The sequence below is a fragment of the Zingiber officinale genome, chromosome 10B (genome assembly GCF_018446385.1).
Source record: "Zingiber officinale cultivar Zhangliang chromosome 10B, Zo_v1.1, whole genome shotgun sequence".
Classification (NCBI taxonomy): domain Eukaryota; kingdom Viridiplantae; phylum Streptophyta; class Magnoliopsida; order Zingiberales; family Zingiberaceae; genus Zingiber; species Zingiber officinale.
The window spans coordinates 26,405,988-26,426,204 of NC_056005.1; the positions used below are offsets into that span (position 1 = coordinate 26,405,988).

Here is a 20,217-nt window from a genome sequence, read left to right on the forward strand (position 1 = left end):
GATCAAAGCAGCAAAGTGCCAAAGCACAAAGGTCAACCTTCAGGTAAGTGGATTTTATTTTATTTTATTTTATTTTTTAAATAATTTTTGATTATTTCTTGATTACAATGTATGATACAATTAATAATTTAAAATTTTGATTGTTTAAATGTTTAGTTGCTTTTTATATTTGATTGTTAGATAATTGAAAATTTAGATTTTGTATATTTAATAGTTGGATAGTTTGTAATTTAGTTTTTGTATAAATTCCGAATATGTAATTAGTTTTTTTTATTAGCTGTTAGTTAATTGTAATTTGTGAATATTGATAATTTATGCTAAATTAATTTTATTTTTTAAAAAGCATTGTGTCGATGAATGATGTTAAATAATTTAATTGTGTTATTGTTAAATTGTTCACATTACTTTATGTTGATATTTTTTCCCATACATTATAATTTGTAGAAAATGTTGAAATATTTTGCAAAGAGGCCTAGGAGTTTAATTGAATCGTCTAGTGTTCCGGATGAAGAGTTTACTCTTGCACCACAACCACCACCACCTCCTCCTTCTCCGCAAATTTTATTTGAAAATATTGAAAATTTGAGTAGTGATGTAGAAATTGTTGTTGATCCTGGTTTACGAAAATTGATTGAAGAGTATGATGTTGGTGCTAGAGATCGTATTCAAAAAGAATATGTTGCTATGGGCCCTTGTCAACCTCGAGGCCATAATTTTCCAAAAAAAAATGGGTAAAGACAATAGATGTTTTAGAGAGGTTTGGTTTAAAGACTGTGATTGGTTGGAGTATAGTGTTTCAAAGGATGCAGCCTTTTGTTTCTAGTGTTATCTTTTTAGACCTAGTAATATAGGGTTTGGAGGAGATGATGTGTTTATGAGATCTGGTTTCATAAATTAGAAAAAAAACAATTGAAAAATTCAATGAGAATGTAGGTGGAGTTGGTAGTGCGCACAATGAGGCAAAAATACAGTTTGAGGGTTTCAAGAATCAAAGACAAAGTGTGGAGTATTCATTTTCATCGGGGAAACATGAGCTTGAAGTTGTTTATCGCAAACGCTTGACTTCCATTTTAAAAGTAATTCGATTTTTGTTGTTACAAGGATTGCGAAGGCACACATCCTCATCCAAATTAGATACTCCTATCGACATAGATGATTGTACTCATCTAATGGGGCAAAAGACAGTGAAAAAGAAGGGCAAATTCAAAACTAGAGACATTGATGATATGAAATTCAATAATAGATGACAAAAAAAATGGAAGAATTACAAAGAGAGCGAATTGAGATGCAAATGCACGAGATGATAATGAAGTAGTATGAAATCTTTATGAATGATACTAGTGGGAAGATAGAAGATCAGCTTAACTTATATTCTAAATTTTGTGAAAGTATTAAAAAGAGATATGATATGTAGTGAATGTTTTTAAGATGATCTTTATAAAAGTTATTATTTTTTATTTCATTTATATCTATATTAATGATATTTATATTAAAATGAGCCTATTAAAACGAGGAGAAATAATTTGGTTTACTAAAGATGATCAATTTTTTTTTTGAAACCATCGGCTAGGTTTTAAATTTCGAACCTAAGTTTTTTTGTCAAAATGGTGGGTCATAGTTAAAAACATAATTTCTTTTTATAATTTAGCTTTTTTTTTTTTTTTTTGACTATTTTTGTAGTTGGTTTAAAATTAACCATTACGAATTAGTCGTTATAAAACTAATCGTTGTAAATACTTCTATATATTCATGTATAGAAGCTAGAATCCTCCATTCTAGTAACATTGTCTTCTCAACCCACATTGATAGTATTTCAAATGTCTCATAATCCCAATCGCTCTAGGCGTTCTATTCTCTGCTATCTGGAGAATTTTTTTGGCTGATTCAGATGGTGACTTGGATCAAATGATGTTGATGCTACTTGAGCATGAGGAAATGAAAGTTCTTGTACCTCAAAGTTCTTCGATAGCATTCATAGAAGGTATTTAAATCAAGATCATGAAGCCAAACATGATCACCTCTTGAATGATTACTTCTCTAATCAACTGGTATTCCTGATGATGTATTCCGACAATGATTTCGGATGCGAAGAGAGATATTCCTTAGCATAGTCAACGCCTTGTGAAATTATTCAGAATATTTTGAATGGAGGGTTGAAGACGTTATTTATCACATCTTCAGAAATACATGATCGCTATCCATCAATTGGCGTATGGATCCCCTACTGACATTTGTGATGAGTACCTACGAATGAGTGAAACAACTGTTCTAGATTACTTGGTCAACTTCTATCGATGTGTGATTAAAGTATTTGGGCAACAATACTTAAGAAAGTCTAATGTTTCTGACATCCAACGTTTGCTTGAAATGTATGAATAGTGACACGACTTCTCTAGTATGTTGGATAGTTTTGATCAAAGTCCTACATTAGAAAGATATGAAAAGATCATGGGTTTAAAAAGATGTATGATATCTCTATTGGCATGAGACCTTTTGGGTAGAGCCCAAGAACAAAGGCATAAGGGTTTAGGTCCAAAGTGAATAACATCATGTCATTATGGATATATGTAAATATCCTTTGGGCTAGAGATGCCAGTTTACTCGAGGCGATCATGGGGTCCCAATAATTGTGCTTGAAGCGGTCCCAATATACAAAAGGATATTATTTAACTGATGAGATTTGTCCAAAATGGACTACTTTTTTCAATTGTTTTCCATGCCCCTAGGATTCCAAGAGAAAGTTTTTCTAGCAAAGACAAGAAGTTACAAGAAAGGACGTCGAGCGAGCATTTGGAGTGCTCCAATTTCATTGGGTAATGACTAGAAGTCTAGGATGATTTTGGTACAAGAATAATTTTAAGGATATCGTGTATACGTATATTATTTTGTACAATATGATTATTGTGGATGGGGAGAATGCAGTAATCAATTGATCTAATGATGAAGAAGATTCTTCAGCACAAATATTTCAAGGCTCTACCAAAAAGTTTCAAGAATAGTTTTGGAGAAACTCCAAGCTACGTGATAATCAAGTACATCATCAGCTTCGAACAGACTTGGTTGAGCATATTTAGACACGCTACGAGTGAGATCGGTAAAAGATTATTTTTTATAAATTATTTATAATAATTTATTATTTAATGTTATACTTCTTTTTAAATTTATAAATGTTTAATACTATTTTTTAACAAATTTGGTGATATAAGAATGATCCATTAACAAATAATTGAAGTTATTTTTAAAGATATATGAATTGTTGAGTATGAGGTCATAAAAAGTTGTAGGGAGTTTTTGTTTCATTGTAGAGAAAAGAGGGTGAGATTTTTTTACTTTTAACACATATAGAAAATGGAAAAAACTTCACTTTTGAGGTTTTTTCATTGGAGATGCCTTTAGGAAGGAGATTGTTCCAAAGTAAATCATAAAAAGACATCTTTTTATTTTTTTTAAAAATAAAAGGATGTCTTATCAGAAATTTTCTCTTGAAAATATCCTTACTTCCAGCATTATTATAACAACTACGACTAGCTACTATAATGTGTAGAAGCTATTGAATAACTGTTACAATTAGTAATACTTAATATAATACTATTGTAATATTGTAACAGCTACTTAGTAGTTTCTACATGTTATAGTAGCTTTTAGGTAATTGTTACAACTGTTTTAAAGTAATTTTAATTAATTTAAAATAATTTTAACTAAGTGGGTAAAGATTAGTTTTAATATAATAGTGTTTAGAGTTTATGATTTAGAATTTAAAATTTTTATAAAATATTTAAATTTTCACATTTTAATAAAAAAAAATATTTTGATATAATAGTTTTCAGAGTTTATAATTTAGAATTTAAAATTTTAATTAAATAGTTAATTTTCGTATATTGTAGTTGCTACCAAATAGTTTTTATATATACTATAACAACTACTAAGTAGTTTTTATATATTATGACTAAATTTTAAAATTTTAAATCTTAAATTCTAAACTTTAAATATTGAAATAATTGATTTTTTAATTGGTTTTTCATGTTTTAGTTGTCATCGAGTAGTTAGACATTGTGATTAAATTTTAAAATTTAAAATTTTGAACCTTAAATTATAAAATCATAAATATTATTATATTAAATATTTTTTACTAACTTAATTAAAATTATTTTAAATTCATCAAAATTATTTTAATTTAATAAAGATATTTATAAGTTAAAATTATTTAAAATTCATCAAAATTATTTTAATTTAATAAAGTTATTTTAAAAGCTACTGATTAATTTTTACTTAACGAGTTGCTCGGCGTACGCCCTTTGTATAATTTGGGATGCCTTAGATTTTTGCCCAAGAACATAGATAGTGATAGTGTAAGACTTTTGTGTAAGTGGGCTCCAAATCTATAAAATTTCCATGTCAATCTGCATCGGTTCGGATAGAAATCCAACGTCAACTCCCGTCGGTGCATCAAACTGATCAGTCAAAGTGTCGCATCACATACAGTATTTGAGACGTGAACCGAATTAATGAAAATTAATTTCTGGTTTTCGTCCCTATCCATCCGATCTCTTTCAGCCGGCCGAAAAGAATGATATAATTTTACTAAAGTAAATTTGTCTAGACTCTGTCTGATGAACGCATGCGCATCTCATGCGTTAATTACGGTGATCAACGAGACACTTCGAGTGGCCAACATCAGCAGCGGAGTCTTCAGACGCGCCATGGCAGACATCCATTTCCAAGGTATATATATAGTTTGATTTGATCGAGAAGTATTATAGCATAGGACCATGCTGGTTTAATATTATTACTTGTAGGTTATACGATCCTGAAGGGGTGCAAAGTTTTCATCTCGTTCCGAGCCATGCATCTCAATCCTCTCTACTTCGAAGATGCTCGGACCTTCAATCCTTGGAGATGGCACCAGGTAAATATTAATTAGTTGGTTAATCATGCAACATTTAATTACAATTACTTGGTTAATTAAATACTAACTGCATGCAGTGGATGCAGAATAAGGAGTCAGCATCTACTACGCAACTGTACTACATGCCCTTCGACGGAGGGTCTCGGCTCTGTCCTAGCTACGAACTTGCCCGCGGCATCATCTCCATCTTCCTCCATTACCTCGTCACTCGCTTCATATGCCAGCTTAATTAGTTAAATGTTAATTACCAATTATATATATATATATATATATAATTAATTAATGCAGTTTGGAGGAAACTGAGAAAGATAGGTTGGTGTTCTTCCCCACCATGAGGACTCTCAAGGGCTACCCCATCAATGTCCGATATCGCAACATCAGTAACAATGGCATGCCAGTCATTGATCAATCCACACCTTCTTCTTCCTCGTCCATGTGTTAGTTAATTGCATCAAAAAAAAATATGTAATTGATAGTGAAGCTTGTTCATCAAATATAAAACAACAAATTAAAATGTATAAGTTAAACAATCTATATTATAATAAATTAGTTTAAAAAATGTGACTGAATTAAAGTTTTGAGTGTTTTTTTCTCAATCTATCTTAGACTTTCATTTACTTCCAATTGGTATTTAGTTCGATTGGCATCTAAGATTTTGCCGATTAAACTTTCCATCTTATTTGGATGTGATTTAAGGTAATTTTTATTCTAACAAAAAATGAACAATATTGTTAATATTACATTCTTCTTTGGTTGTAAAAGGAAACATTTTTAAGAAACAAAACAAGTGGTATGTTAAGCCAAATGAAAGGGAAGATGTATGCAAAAAAGTGGACTGCAATTCTTATCATAGCTATGCAACATTATATTTCTGGGTTAGGATGTCATTTAGCAGAAATAAAGATCGTCTATATTTCACTTCAAAGTCTTAATCCTTCTAATCCATTTCTAAAAGACAAAAGAGGTGATCCAAATTCATTAGTCTTCTACCAGCAAAAACAAAATACATTTTCAAGCTATAGGAACTGAAACCTAGAAGTTTTTTTTTTTTTGTTTTTCCAAGGATTGTACTTCAACCAGATGTTGAGTGTTGACTATTGATGAATTCATCTTCAGAGCCAAACTTGTAAAGTGAAAGAAGATTTGCTCATGCGTCATCATCCAAATCAAAACTACAGTTCCCTGCAGAAGTACTATCATCATCATAATCCAATGCCTTCACCTGCCGGTCCTGAAAATGGCTGATAACTGCTTGGGCTTCAGTCGTTAAAGCAGCCATAGCAGTTTTTATAACTCCAGATTGTGGCCTGTTATCATTCATATTATTGCAACTAACGACATGGTTTTCTTTACCATGGCATGCTCTCCTTCTTCTTGCTTCTATATAATGTAGATGATCAATATATTTCTCATGCAAAGCAACATTCTTAATCCGCTTCAGAACCTCAGGACTTGGATCTACATCATTTGTTTTGAACCTGGACAAAGGCCTCTTATGGGCTGAGGAAGACCTCTCACTGCACTTAATCAGAAAACCTGTAGTAAACAACGAATCTGGAGTTCCAGGATCTCCACTTGCATTCATTATAATGGCAGATGCATTTGGAGAGTTTTCAAGATGCGAGAAATAGTCACCACCTGTGGTTTGATCTGCCAATTGATGCTTTCTCAGCAAATGCCTGACTGTCTTTTGGGCGGCAAGAGTCCTTCGTTTACTTCCCCTTGCCTTTTTGATTTTCAACTTTGTGTCATCTAGAGGTTTGTCTCCGAATGCAAAATGGACTATTGGAGATAAATCAGCTTTCTTGGCTCTTGAACGAGGCTGGTGTTGAGGCGGAGTTGCAAAATTAGCATGGATTCTGTCGAAACATTCTTGTGCAGACTTTTCTGGTACCTTCGGATACACAAAATTATATGACATTGGGTATGGTGCACTACAATTCTAGCAAGGAAACAATAAACTCATTGTGGCAGAGAAGTTCAAAAGTACGTTCTTTCTGTCTAGAAAGAATCTGTCGTCACGTATCAACCCAAGTGCACTGAAAGAGCCGCCAATTTTCAACACTATTGAAACCAAACCTGAAGTCTGAACATACATATTGACCCTGCAAATCAGTGTGCTGGCCCGGACTTCACTTGATCTGCCAAAAATGTAAAATGCAATTTTATTTGGGATTAAGATTAAGAACATTTAATTAGAAATATGATATTAGCTACTTTGAGAGATCGAACCAAAAGAAAAGCCTTCCAGAGAATGGGAAACATCATAGATCCTCCCTCACAATTAGGATGAAGCTACCAGTCCCTCCACCGAGGCAAGGTTGAACTCTCCCAACTATGGGGAAACTCCATTTTTAAAGGTTGGATTTCCATCGTTCAAATGGAACTGATGATCCAGCTGCATGGTTGGCCAACTGTGTACACTATTTCAACCATCAAAGTGTTTTTGCCACGAAGTGAGATAACTAAAATATCACCCTCTATGGTCATGCAACTGTGGTTCCTCAAACTGTCCATGGATCAGACAGATCAAGACAAGCCTGAAAATGGTAGATTTCAATTAAGTTGTACAGATCAATGAACAATAAAATTGTTTGATAACACTCAAGTAATCTGCAATGCAAGATTGGGAGAAAGGTATCTGGAGATATGAGAGAATAAAATTATTTGATGCAATATGATCTCAGATTAGCATTTTGGCACATTAATCCTTGCCGCCAATAGCCCAGGCCGCATTGAACCCGGTACGCAGATGCCAATGGGGCTCATGCCACAACTTATCATCATTGTGATCTTAAAAATAATTAAGCACCAACATAAATGCGCTGTAAAAAGATAAAATCAAAGAAATAGCAGTCCATGTTAAAGTGGAAAAAAAATACAGAATAGAGGACTCTCTACACAATATTTGTGCAATATCATGAACGAGTCCTAAAATTACAAAAAACCAAATAAATAAAATTGCATAATAAAAATGAAGGCATTGAAAAAAAAAGAAAATAGTAGGCACACAATTTTCCTTACACAATAAAAAATAAAATAAAATTTTGGGAAGCAAATGAAAGCTCAGATTAGCATTTTGACACATTAATCCTTGCCACCAATAGCCCAGGCCACACTGAATCTGGTGCGCAGATGCTATTAGGACTCATGCTACAAGTTATCATCATTGCATTCACAATCAACAAATTCTTTCCGTATCAACATGATCAAAAGCTATACAAGTACAAAACCAAAGAAATAAAATTCTGTAGTAGAATAAAATTCAAAAAGTTGGATATTCAAATTGGAAATCAATTTATCCTCTAGATGAGAACCAAAAAATGAAAGAGAAAATACCGGAAAAAAAGAATAGAATATGCCAAGCATAGATTGAATTGATCTTGTGTGAGAAAGAGATAACAAAAGGGAACAGGGTTTCATCCCCCGGAGCCGCAAGCAGAAAAATCTTTAAATTTGTGTACAAGAGACAAAAGTTACACCTCCCTGATACATCATATGTGCAAGAGAAAAGGCAGATGGTCGTATTTATGTTCTCTCCTTCCATCCCACAGATTGAGGAGCAAATGAAGATTCCTTTATAGTAATTTTCCATTCATCTGAAGTTTTAATCTTCTTCCCTCTCACTGCCCTCCAGTCTAGATTCTCACTAACAAAATACAAGACAAGTAGAAGGAAAGAGGAAATGATGCCAATGCGTTTTGAAAATTTACCATTCCACTCTCGGCCCCTGTGCCCCTCCATGCCAGACCATGCGTCGGAGTGCGAGTAGATCACGAGATAAGGAAGTGGGACTGCGGGCGGCGGCGGCGCCATCTTCCTTCCTTTCCACAAGCAGCCACCCCCTCGTATAGCGAAAACCCTAGCGCTTCAAATGGACGAACGAGCCGGCTCGTTACCATATAAATCCGAACCGAGGCCCAATTGAGCCCAAAGCCGAGTGGCATCAAATAGATTGAATTTGGCGCCCAATTAAGCCCTAAGTCGAAGACTAGTTGCAGGAGAACGGAGAAAGCTATTTCCTTTGCTTCACTGATTCAGTGCTTTCCATGGTCAACCTTCCTTCTGCCAAGGATACCTTCTTCGGTGCCTGAGAAAGCTGAAACAGTACTTCACCTGCAGCCTCCATCAGATGGCTTTAGAAACACGGCATCCGCTCCCCAGCCTTTTGCTTCTCTTTGCTCCACAACAAAACTGTGGTGTTCTTCCTCCCTCGTTTCCTTCCCGAGAAGCTTTCATCTAAATCAAGGAGGAATGGGTTCGGCTAGGGTTTTCTTCAAGGTGCTCTTGCCTGGATTCCTGGAGAAATTGGTATTCTTCTCTTTCTCCACTGATTCATTTTTGCTTCTTATTATTTTTCAAAAGGAATTACTTGATCAACATGAAGGAATGCTATGCAACACATGATAGATGTCAGTCTTTTAACAGTCTAATAGTGTACAGCTTTAATGATCAGAGTTGCATCGAAAACAAACTCCTCCTCTTGTTAAATGACCAGTTGAAATCAATATATGCTATTTTGTCGCAGTCGATCCCTCGTATATTTGTTGAGAACCTTCCTGAAACCGACCGTCCCCTAAAGGTCAGCATTCGAAGCCCTCTGAGGACGTTTTGGCAAGTTCAAATCAAGCGGGAAGGCTGCACCTTATATTTCACCGATGGCTGGAGGGAATTCGCTGAAGCTCACAACTTTGCTGTCGGATTCTTCTTGGTTTTCCGCTACCAAGGCAACATGGTTTTCACCGTTGAGGTCTTCGGCTTGAATGGAGGTCTCAAGGATTACAATCACACTGGTGGTTGCAGATGCTTGAGCAGGGGTTTAGGTAATGTCGCACCAGTAGATCAAGTAAAACGCTTCACTGGTGATTATCCGAAAGTGCTTCTAATTTTTTTGTTGCAGTGCGATCAGGCTATGAGGAGAAACAACAGTTGGTTGTGGATGAGGATGACGCCTTGGTTGAAGAACAAGAAGAAGATCATATCATAGTCGAAGATTCCCCACTACAATTGCCAAGTGGAACAGAACCGCCACTTCAATTCCAGAAGAAAATACGTCCATACAATCTGAAGTACAAGATAATGGTGAGTTCTCTACACTTTGCTGTTGTACATGAAGAATTTCCTAGTGTTGAAGAGTAGTAAAGGAGGAAATCTGATGCAGGGTATTCCAAGACACTTGGCCTCGCGTAGTGAATTCAACACAGATCAAATGTTTCTGCTCAAAAATATGAGAGGGAGACCATGGCCAGTAAATTACCACCAAAATGGCAAGAACGGTTTTTTAAGGAGTGGATGGGATGCTTTCAGTAAGGATAATAATCTAGAATTGGGTGATCGATGCATCTTCAAGTTTATATCAAAAGGAGTGATGGAGGTAGAGGTGGTGAAACATAGGAAATATTTGCTAGGATACTAAGATTTGAGGATATAATTGATGTTGGGATGTAAAAGTTGAAAATGTGCTGAACCTTAAATGTAAGTTATCAATTAATTTTCCTCACTGAATAGTTCAGGTAGAGGTCTTCATTCTAAATACTTGCAATGCATCATTTTTAGTTGCTTCTTAACATAAAATTAAAGGGTAAATACCCAATTTGAGTGTATCAAAATCTTCCTTTCTCACTCTCGCCAATCTCAACAATCCTAATATTTTGCGTTTACAATCTAATGATCAACCAACTATACTAGTTGATTGTTCTTCTACGTTGTCTTACTGTGAGGCCTATGTAAACTCACGGTAGTGTGACAATGACCAAACCTAGCCACAAGGGCTATCGTAACAGCTAAGCCTAGTCATGAGGCCTCTACAAGGTCATAGAGGTCTTGCATAACCTCCACAAGGCACTTGCCGCCTCTTCGATAGTTCGCGATCATGTACATCCATTGTGACCTCGTAACAATTAGGCAACATATTTATTTTGTCTTTGCCCCTCGATCTCACTAACAGCTCACGGTTGGACATTGTCATCATGAACTCGCCTACGACCTCATGACAAACTGGTCACAATGACAACTAGTGGTCAGCAAAATCTTGATTAAATCGAAATAACTTACCAAACCAATTTAATTTGAAATTTTGATTAGCTTAATTCAAAATGTTATTTTTTTTTAAAAAAAAAACTTATGTATTTTGATTTATTCAATTCAGTCTAATTATAAAATTTTAAACTCAGCTAAACCATTAAAATGAAATAAAAAAAAAATCTAAACTACTTATAATTGACTAATACATTATCATCAGTTGATTGTTGGTGTAGATTTGTGACCGTTAAAAGAAATATGTAGTCGAGTGGCACAGTCAACTAATATTTATAAATTAAGAATAATCAATTTAGGATAATCAATTAAATACATACAACACTGCTTGCTAGCAGCCGATTGTTGATAAAGGAACGGTAAATTATAATTAATTTTTCTTTTAACAAAAAATTAAATTAATAGTTATTGAATTAACCAATTTTATATCAATATATTTAATTTTATGATAAACTTGGATCCGTTCCATTTGTCTAAAAAAAAATTTGAATTTGATTAGATCAATTTTGATTAATTCAATTCATTCTAACTAAATGCTAACTTATTTTTTGATTAATTCTATTCCATTTTAACCAAATGCTTAGTTTTAACGGAAACGGATCAACTTCTCATTTTTTTTTCTTTTTGTATTCCTTTACTTTGTTTCCATTGGAGATTTTTTTTCCCAGTGTTAATTCCTTTCCCTCCTGACCGCAGAGTGAAAATAGAGCATAAGATCGGTAATTGATGATGTACTCATTTTTCAACAAGATTTTAGAGGAAGTAATACATCCTCAAATATGGATTTGATTTTTTTTTTTTTTTTCAAAATGAAAGATATTTGCAATATCAAAACCTTGCTCTATTGGAAATGGGCAAACAAATTTGTGGAATGAATGTAAAATCACCAAGCTTTCAAATGCTAATGCTGTGGTACCATATTAATGGTGAGATCTCACATATTTGTTTCAGATATCCTTCTAGCAGTGGTCCAACAATCGCTGAAAGGATTCAATTATATAACTCCATTTACATAAACTTACAACATCAAGAAATCATGAGTGTTAATGATAAAGTATACATTAATTATCTTTAATTTTTTTTAGAATAACAAATGGGGAAAATTCAAACGAAACTAGAGATCATAGTGTACAAAAGACTCAAATAAACAACTTCTCTTTTGATAATTACACTTAATTAGCATCTTCCCAAGCTATGCTTGCTTGCTCCTTAAGGGCGCCATAAAGTGTTTGAGCTAGATTTAGTAGAAAAAGATCTGAATTATGCTTCGCTAAAAGGGAAACGGACACAGGAAGGCCATCATGCATCCCAAGTGGTATAGAAATCTGGGCACCATGATACCAGTGAGCTTGCCATCCGGTAGTATTATAAAGAGAAAAATAGCGAAACCATGAACATATTTACTTGGGTACCTGGCAATATCCAGACATTCCAGCAATAGAAAGCAAGGAAAATGCCTTAGATCGAAAGTTGCCCAGCTTATCGACCTCCATGTTTAATTTAGGTGGGGCGCCAGGAATTGTAGGCAGTGCAAGAACTCCGTTGTCCTGTGACCAAAAAAAAATGAGGAAGGGAAAAAAATGAATTGGTTACATTCTCAAATTATAGTAATGCGCAACTGAAGATTCGGGTTCTCTCTTCCAATTGAACTCTAGTTCTTAATCACTACTAGACACGATCAATTGTTGACAATATCAAAAATTGAACATCCATCAGTTTATCCAGTCCTTTTATAGTTCTACCACAATTGCATAGCATGCCTAGATAAATCTACCAGATCTTTTAGTACATGGACTACACATCACAATAGACCAAAGAAGAAAAATGCAGTTTAACTAGTGAAGGTAGAGAAACTTAAAACGTTCAATATAATTAACATTTGTATCACATTCGAAGAATGTGCAATAATAAAAGGAATAACTATTGGATAGTTTTCAGGGTACCTGCAAAAGGTTCGACAATGACACTTGAAGCTCGCTTCTTATAGGATGACATATTTCCAAGTCTTCATATGTTGCATTAAGAGCTTCAGATACCCGCTCCAGTATTCCAGGACCTAAAGTAGGTTTTGTTGAATTCAACCAAGCTTCATGATTTGTTTTGAACTCAAATCTACAGAAAGAAGAGAATGCAGAATAACTTGTAACAAAAATAATTTAGATTATCTCAAGATACATTAGTAGGCAATGGACAAAAGAAAAGAATCACTATAATAGTTTGAAGCAGGGCTCTAATCACAAACTGAATCAATCCATCATACTGGGATATGATGGCTGGCGTTCATTATTGTTCTCGACTCTTTTACATCATTAAGTGTATATTGGTACTCTATTGGTCGAACAAATTGTCAAGAACATTATGAAAATGACATGGTCTCCACAGAACATACATAAGCTCCAAGAGTTGCTACATGAGCAGCTCGTTGATGTGAAAATTTCTACTGAACTATATATATATAAGAGGATATGTGACCATAGATGAAAGGAAGTTATTTAATAGTTTTTCTTTAAAAAATTGCACAACAGAATATGGTGTTTTAGTGGAATACGAAGTACTAGGCCATAATATACTACGATATGCATAAATGATCAAATTCCAATGGTAACTGTTGTTCAAACATTAATAGTTTTGTTGAACAGGTAGTGGCCTGACCATGATAAAAAAATCTTCTGTGAATTAAATTTCAAGCACTTATTAGTAATCAGTTCTTCTTTGGATAGACTGGATATCTTATGGCAATAATGACATTGGAATCATAAGAAACACATTTTGGTCATTGTTTATAGAAACTCCATATTGTATTGATTTAATCCTAATACTATTTAATTCTAAATTTATGACGTTAGATATATTGCCATGTTACCATTAATGCCTTTGATGCACTTGGAATGCTATAGGATTTAATGTTCTTGTTGGTTGCACATGGATGAAGCAAGAGCAGACTGCTATTACTGCACTGGACTATCTATCAATGTTATGGTGCTTCCAGACTAAACAGTTTCAGTAGTTCGAGCCATTACAATACAAGAAACAGCTTAGCACTAATGGGGGATAAATATCCATGAAAATATAGATAGCCAATAGCTAGAGATACGGACAAATAATATCTAGAGTGCTAGACCTTTGAAGTAGCCGCATGGCATGTGAGAGAGCTGCAAGAACTGGTACAGTAGATTCTTGATTTGCATATAACCCACTAATGAACTTCAGCAAACTTGGAACATTATGGTAAATGTAGTCACCAAGATTTACATCATTAAGTAAACTAGCTGCAGAAGTTTGTAATAATTATTTGAGAAACAAAGTAATGATAGGATAATCTGGTGATGAGTGTAAAAACTAATTTTGTGAGGTAAGAACTAAGAACTCACAACCAAATATCTTTTTCACAGAATTTTTGAGAATTTGAGAGACTTTATCACTGGGAGAACCCAAATACTCGAAGCAATCGCCTGGAACAACAAATTGTGTTGGTAATCCTGTTGTGTTGGATGATGACGGCAGCAGAACCTGGCCTACCCTAGTCAGGGTAATAGGGTCTCTAGCAAACCATCCTGACAATATTTAATTGTAAATCAAGTCTATGAACTTGAAGATAAAATTAAAGTAAACAATCTTCAAGTGAAGATTAGGGACAAGCATTCTATAGAAGATCCCTCTACAGAGCTTTCATCTATGACAATCATTCTGCCTTGTTGTGGATCTCATCCAAACATAACTAATTTTTACCATCAAACCATATTATTTCTTATATGTATGGATGATAATCCAACAAGAAGGAACCAATGGTCGTAGATGACAGCTCCATAAAGAGATTTATAGATGGGTCATCTATGATAGAATCTTTGTCCAAGATTAGACAAGTTCATCCGTTTTACTCTATAAACCCTACTTTCATTATTCTCTTCACACCCTAGCAGATTTTGACCTATATGTTACCTTCCAAAAAAATGTAATAAAAAACTAACATAAGACCAAATAGAGGGATGTGAAATGTAGATGGATGCACTTTTCTTATTCCTTTCCAATTAGCTTATTATATAGATTTAATCATGTCCAAGCTTGAAATAACGCTACAAAGGTTAAGTTTAAAATACCACTAAACAGCTTTCAAGCTGTAAGGCAAACAACCAAAATGTTCAATATCCACAATCTGACAGGTCAGATCAGGTTCATATAAGTATACACGTACATTAAATTCTATAATGCATTATGCAGTGACAGGTAGATACCTATATGAGAGAGGAAGCAAGAATGACTAAAATCAAAACAGAGAAGTTGCTTCTTTAGTGTCATACAGATGTTTTAAGCGACATGACTGTGAGAAGATGCCCTAAGCAATTGTTCACAAAAATAGTCTTCATTAATATCTGACTTAAAACGTGTTGCATAGTTTAGTTGTTATTCAAATGATCTTGGTAATCTCAAAAATAAAGTAGAATACATATGAGAAAAAAAATATGATGAGTAACTGCAAGATAACTTTAATAATATATGTCCCAGTTATATCTCAGAGACAACTTGTCTTACAAATCTGAATGGCCTTGAGAAACACAAGAAAATGAAGACATCCAGTCTAGTAAAGAGACCCTCATCCTTACTTGAGAGGTGATTTCTGTGATTTTTTAATCTAAACTTGTAATATTTAATAAATTTATTATTGGATGGTATTGGAGAGTTCTACACTTCTATGTAAAATCTGAAAACATAAAAAATCAATCTTTTCATGGATCATTCTTCAAGTATGAAGTTGATGCATATCTAGATCACTGCACCTTGTGGAACCTAGAGTATTTTCAAATTTTATGATAAAAGAATAGATTCTGAATACTAATAGGTACAATATCCATGCAATAAAAAGCATATTCAGATTTTGGCATTTGGTGAAGAACCACTTTCCTTCATGATTTGGTTTCTCCTATGATTAATGCATATATAGTGAGGGCCTTACACTGTAATGAAAGCATAAAATAAATCAACTAGAGTAAATTGCATTGAAAGAATGAAGTTTGATCCTTACCTACAGTGTCAAAGATTTGTGCCATTGGAGTTACACCTACTGTGGAAATAATGCCATGCGAAGGGCGGAAACCAAAAATTCCACAATAAGAAGCAGGAACTCTAACACTTCCACCGGTATCAGTTCCTACAGAAACATAAGCATGTAAAGGTGTTCATACTGATATAATGGATATGCTAGGATTGTTTCTCCTTGTTGAATTTACAAACAATAATAATGATACTAAACAACTGGTTCATATAAATAATTACAGACAAACAACATAAAAAAGGCCTTGAATCAAACACGACCCTCATTTCAGAAACTCCATATCAAGCCCAAGAAAAATAAAATCTGAAACTTACCCTTGATTTTTTTATAATGAATTATCTTGAACAAAATTAATTCTATATGGTTTTCATTGCACATTAATCTTTTGACCAAACTATAGTTTTAGCAATAAACTTGTGATTTTTTTCTTGTCATGGTCTTGATTGTAAGACTTCAAGGATGAGGGCCTCGTTTGATTGATTTGGAAGAAAAATGGTCTTCAAGTTCATTTGCTTTATAATTACTCGACCTCATTAAGTGAACTGTGTAGGTATTTGCATCCATAAAAATCAGCATAAGAATAAATAATTTATTAGAATAAATACGAGAAGAAATTTGGTGCAAAAACCTAGTGAAAAGTCAACTAGATTTGCAGCAACCGCTACTGCAGATCCACTTGATGATCCGCCAGGGACTCTATCAGGGGCACATGGATTAGTTGGAGTGCCATAATGATAGTTTTCTCCATTAATGCTGCATCAAATTTTGTTACTTTTCCAATAGATAAAATAGTTCTATCAAATTCATAGAAAAATAAGCAGTATGCCTGCTTTTAACCTGTATGCCATCTCGTCCATGACAGTTTTACCCACGCATGTCGCACCAGCTTCGAGAACGGCCAGTACAGAGGGAGCAGTGAAGGTCGGTGCCGTATGCGTCCTAGCCCAGTCGGGGTTCCCAAACCCGGTAGTGCAGCCGGTAATGTCGAATCTAGAACCAGAAACAGCATAAGAAAAACGTGATATGAAAGAAATGAGAAAAAAGATGGTCAATCGGAAGGTAAATGACGCAGCAAGTAGAGAGGAGGACGAGGAGGAGGAGGAGAGGCACATGTCTTTGACAGCGAATGTGAGGCCACGGAGTAGGGGAGGGGGTTGATCGGGGGAAGAAGATGGCGGCGGAAGGAGTCGCAGATTGTTGAGGAAGGCCCCGAAGGGATCAAGGTTTGGTTTCAGCGCCATGTCGCGCAGCGCAGCAGCTTCCCCTTCTCCCTCGCTTTCTCTTGTGGCTCCTTATCCCAACTCCGCCTCTCGTTTTCAGTAGTGTCAGGCTAGAGTTCACAATTTTTTTTCACGCTCATTTCATTTTTTTTTTCACAATATAAAAAAATATAAACAAAGTGAATGTGTCTGTGAGAGGAAAAAAAATCAATAATTTTTTAATGGTATAAAGATATAAAAATTAGTAAATTGATGTTATGAAAAATATTTTCTAAGGTAAAATATTTTAAATTTAAATATAATTTAATATGGAAGTGTGGATGAAAAGCATAATAAATTATGTGATATACTTTCCTATTATAAAAATAATTGTTGAATAAATTTTAAATATGATGGGGGTGTAGAGTTGTCAGATGGATTAATTCATGATAGGATTGACTGACTCATTTTCTTGAGATTGATAAATCTTTAATCTAACTTAATCCAAGAAGAGTTGTGGATTACGGATTAGACGAACCAATCGGCGGACCCATAAAAAATTGTTAAAAAAATTAAAAAGTTTTATATCTAACGATTTACTTAAGTAACAATCAAATCTAAAAATAAATATTTTAAATATAAATAGACAGAAATGAGTACTTATGTTTGATAAAAAATACTATTTTATTTCAAAATTAAAATAAAGAAAGTTAATAAATTGACATAAAATTGACTTATATGTGTTTCTCAATCTACGAGTCAACCCAAGCCTGTCACGAGTTGACTTGCGTGGATCTAGACGGGCTGGCCCGCGATAGACTTGGGTTGATAAAATTTTAACTCAATCTACTTAAATTGTTTGGGGGAGAGGGGCAGGCCAATCCGACAACTTCAATCTAAATTGACGACCTTAATGGGGTGTCAGTCTTTTAAAGTGAAATAATAATAAAATGTTATTTATTTTTAGAGAAGTTGTCTTTAAATCCTAATGACAATTCTAACTCCCTAATAGGTCCCTGTGTTAGATAAAATCCATTTTCACTCCCTAACAAACAGATGCCTTTATTTTAACTCCCTAATGGATAGAAATTTACCTCATTACCCTCAAATTTAATTAAACCCCCCTAATACATTTTTTGCTCCCGATTCCCAACATCGGTTTTTACCCTAAACTATCGACAACCATACCCATCGAATGGAGTTGATGGCCGAAATCAGAGAGGCAATTAGACCTTTGAAGTGAAGCAGCACCTTACTTTATTCAAACCAAGGGAAAACTAGTGAACAAGAGAAAAAAGTATGATTTTTTTTCCATTTAAATTGCACCTTTATGAGTAGATTTGTGTTTGATCATTTTCAATTGAATAATTCCATGAGATTTAGGGTTATATTTCTGATTGGGGTTGTGCAATTTCTTGTCAATTAAAGTGAAACAGTGCCTTAGTTTTTTGCTATCGATTTCATGCCCAATATTTAGGTTTAGTTTTTTGATTATATTTGTCCATTGTGGAGTGATTATCTGAAAATTCTTTATAGTAGTTGATTTCATGTCCAATTTTTATTGTTTAGTTTTGAATCGAAACATTGTTCAATTTTTAAGAATTCTATAGAAAATTTATTTTTTATCTTGAATTTTATATGAATGAAGTTTTGATCTTTGGTTTTTATATTATGAATTGAATGTAGTGTTTTTGTTGATTAGGTCGAAAATGGATTCTGAAAGTGGGCCTTGCAACCTTGTATTTTTGGGTAGTTGTAAGTGTAAGAAGCAGTTGTTTCTGATTTCAATTTTTAGTGATTATAGTTTAATAATAGATATATTTGTGAGTCTTGGCAACAAATGTGCAGAGATTAATCTTGAATCTATGATTCTACAACACGTATCTCTGCAACATAAGATGTATGTGACTTTGAACAATGATGATGATGTCCTTAATATGATACATCTTCATATATGTATAAAGCTCAGTATGATCAATTTGAGAGTAGAGAGTAGAAACGAACATGTCGACAACCTAAATTTTGGGAGGTAGATTATTATATCCCTTTTCATATTATGATTTTGATAATATTTTATGTTACATCTAGTATAAGTGGATATGATATCATTTAGTTAACACTACTAATCATATTTACATTTATTACTTTCATTATATATGTATGGTGTATACCTTTTTATACTTATTTTTGTTCAATGCATCTTGATAATTTTGTATCAAACTGGTAACAATTGAGCAGAAACACACACAATCAAGGAGTGATGAGGAGATTGAATAGACCCGTTGCCGAATACTCTAGATGCTTGGATTAATTGTATCCATGGCGAAGGGCAAAAATTCAAGGATGTTGCTGATTTTAGAAGATGTGTTAAAACTATGCTGTTGCTATAAGACGTTCATTTTTTATCGAAAAAATGATAGTTAGAAGATTATTGCTATTTGTAGTAAAAAGAGTTGTGGATAGAGAATTTATGCTTCAAAATATAAAGCAGATAGTATATTTGAGATTCAAAAATGCAACTTACGGCATACATGTGGTGAGAACAATCTACTTAGTAGAGGACATCCTAAAGCTGATGCAACTTGGATTGCTAATGTGGTGAAAGATAAACTGAGAGCAGAGCCCTCTTATCACCCTTGTACAATTCAAAAAGACTTGTAAAAAGATTATGGGATAGAGTTAGACTACCACAAAGTGTGGAAAGACAAGGACTTAGCGATACATGATATTCATAGCACAGAGAAGGTATGTTGCGACAAGCTAAGATGGTATTGTCATGCTATTCGAGAAACAAATCCTAGTAATGTTGTTGAGTGCGAGATTGATCCCGTAACTAATAAATGTTGATGGTTATTCATTTGTTTCCATGTATATGTAGTTGATTTTGTTACTAGTTGTAGGCTGTTGATTTTTTTAATGGGATGCATATAAAAAATAAGTATAAAGGTAGTATCCTAGTTGTTGTGTCGAAGGATGCCAATGATGATCTTTTCATAATTACTTATTTTGTAGTGGATGCAGAGAAT

General features: G+C 34.0%; 4 protein-coding genes across 8 annotated transcripts; 2 read left to right on the top strand and 2 right to left on the bottom strand.

Moving 5' to 3' along the window:
* Positions 1-4,610: 4,610 nt before the first annotated feature.
* LOC122029029 (cytochrome P450 90A3-like) lies at positions 4,611-5,348 on the top strand. Its single transcript, XM_042587991.1, has 4 exons — positions 4,611-4,722; positions 4,797-4,906; positions 4,984-5,126; positions 5,198-5,348. Exons 1-4 carry the CDS (start codon positions 4,611-4,613, stop codon positions 5,346-5,348), a joined length of 516 nt encoding a protein of 171 aa, XP_042443925.1.
* A 445-nt stretch (positions 5,349-5,793) lies between these two features.
* On the bottom strand, positions 5,794-8,771 carry LOC122029712. Of its 3 annotated transcripts, none has more exons than XM_042588818.1 (3): positions 8,620-8,771; positions 7,124-7,446; positions 5,794-7,047 (listed from the first exon to the last, which is right to left on the bottom strand). In XM_042588818.1, exon 3 carries the CDS (start codon positions 6,825-6,827, stop codon positions 6,054-6,056), a length of 774 nt encoding a protein of 257 aa, XP_042444752.1. In that variant the 5' UTR covers positions 6,828-7,047; positions 7,124-7,446; positions 8,620-8,771; the 3' UTR covers positions 5,794-6,053. The 3 variants fall into 3 exon arrangements, with proteins under 3 accessions (XP_042444752.1, XP_042444751.1, XP_042444753.1); XM_042588817.1 differs by having other exon boundaries at positions 7,139-7,446; positions 8,620-8,766; XM_042588819.1 differs by lacking the exon at positions 7,124-7,446 and having other exon boundaries at positions 8,620-8,765.
* An 83-nt stretch (positions 8,772-8,854) lies between these two features.
* LOC122029711 (B3 domain-containing protein REM5-like) lies at positions 8,855-10,406 on the top strand. 2 transcript variants are annotated; one of them, XM_042588816.1, is made up of 4 exons: positions 8,855-9,217; positions 9,435-9,729; positions 9,807-9,988; positions 10,068-10,406. In XM_042588816.1, exons 1-4 carry the CDS (start codon positions 9,161-9,163, stop codon positions 10,320-10,322), a joined length of 789 nt encoding a protein of 262 aa, XP_042444750.1. In that variant the 5' UTR covers positions 8,855-9,160; the 3' UTR covers positions 10,323-10,406. The 2 variants fall into 2 exon arrangements, with proteins under 2 accessions (XP_042444750.1, XP_042444749.1); XM_042588815.1 differs by lacking the exon at positions 8,855-9,217 and having other exon boundaries at positions 9,228-9,729.
* Positions 10,407-11,908: 1,502 nt separating this feature from the next.
* LOC122029605 (amidase 1-like) lies at positions 11,909-17,338 on the bottom strand. Of its 2 annotated transcripts, none has more exons than XM_042588669.1 (9): positions 17,103-17,338; positions 16,830-16,982; positions 16,621-16,688; positions 15,963-16,088; positions 14,314-14,496; positions 14,064-14,211; positions 12,886-13,054; positions 12,355-12,489; positions 11,909-12,267 (listed from the first exon to the last, which is right to left on the bottom strand). In XM_042588669.1, the coding sequence occupies exons 1-9, from the start codon at positions 17,231-17,233 to the stop codon at positions 12,115-12,117; spliced, it is 1,266 nt and encodes a 421-aa protein (XP_042444603.1). In that variant the 5' UTR covers positions 17,234-17,338; the 3' UTR covers positions 11,909-12,114. The 2 variants fall into 2 exon arrangements, with proteins under 2 accessions (XP_042444603.1, XP_042444602.1); XM_042588668.1 differs by having other exon boundaries at positions 16,621-16,745.
* Between the last annotated feature and the right edge of the window lie 2,879 nt (positions 17,339-20,217).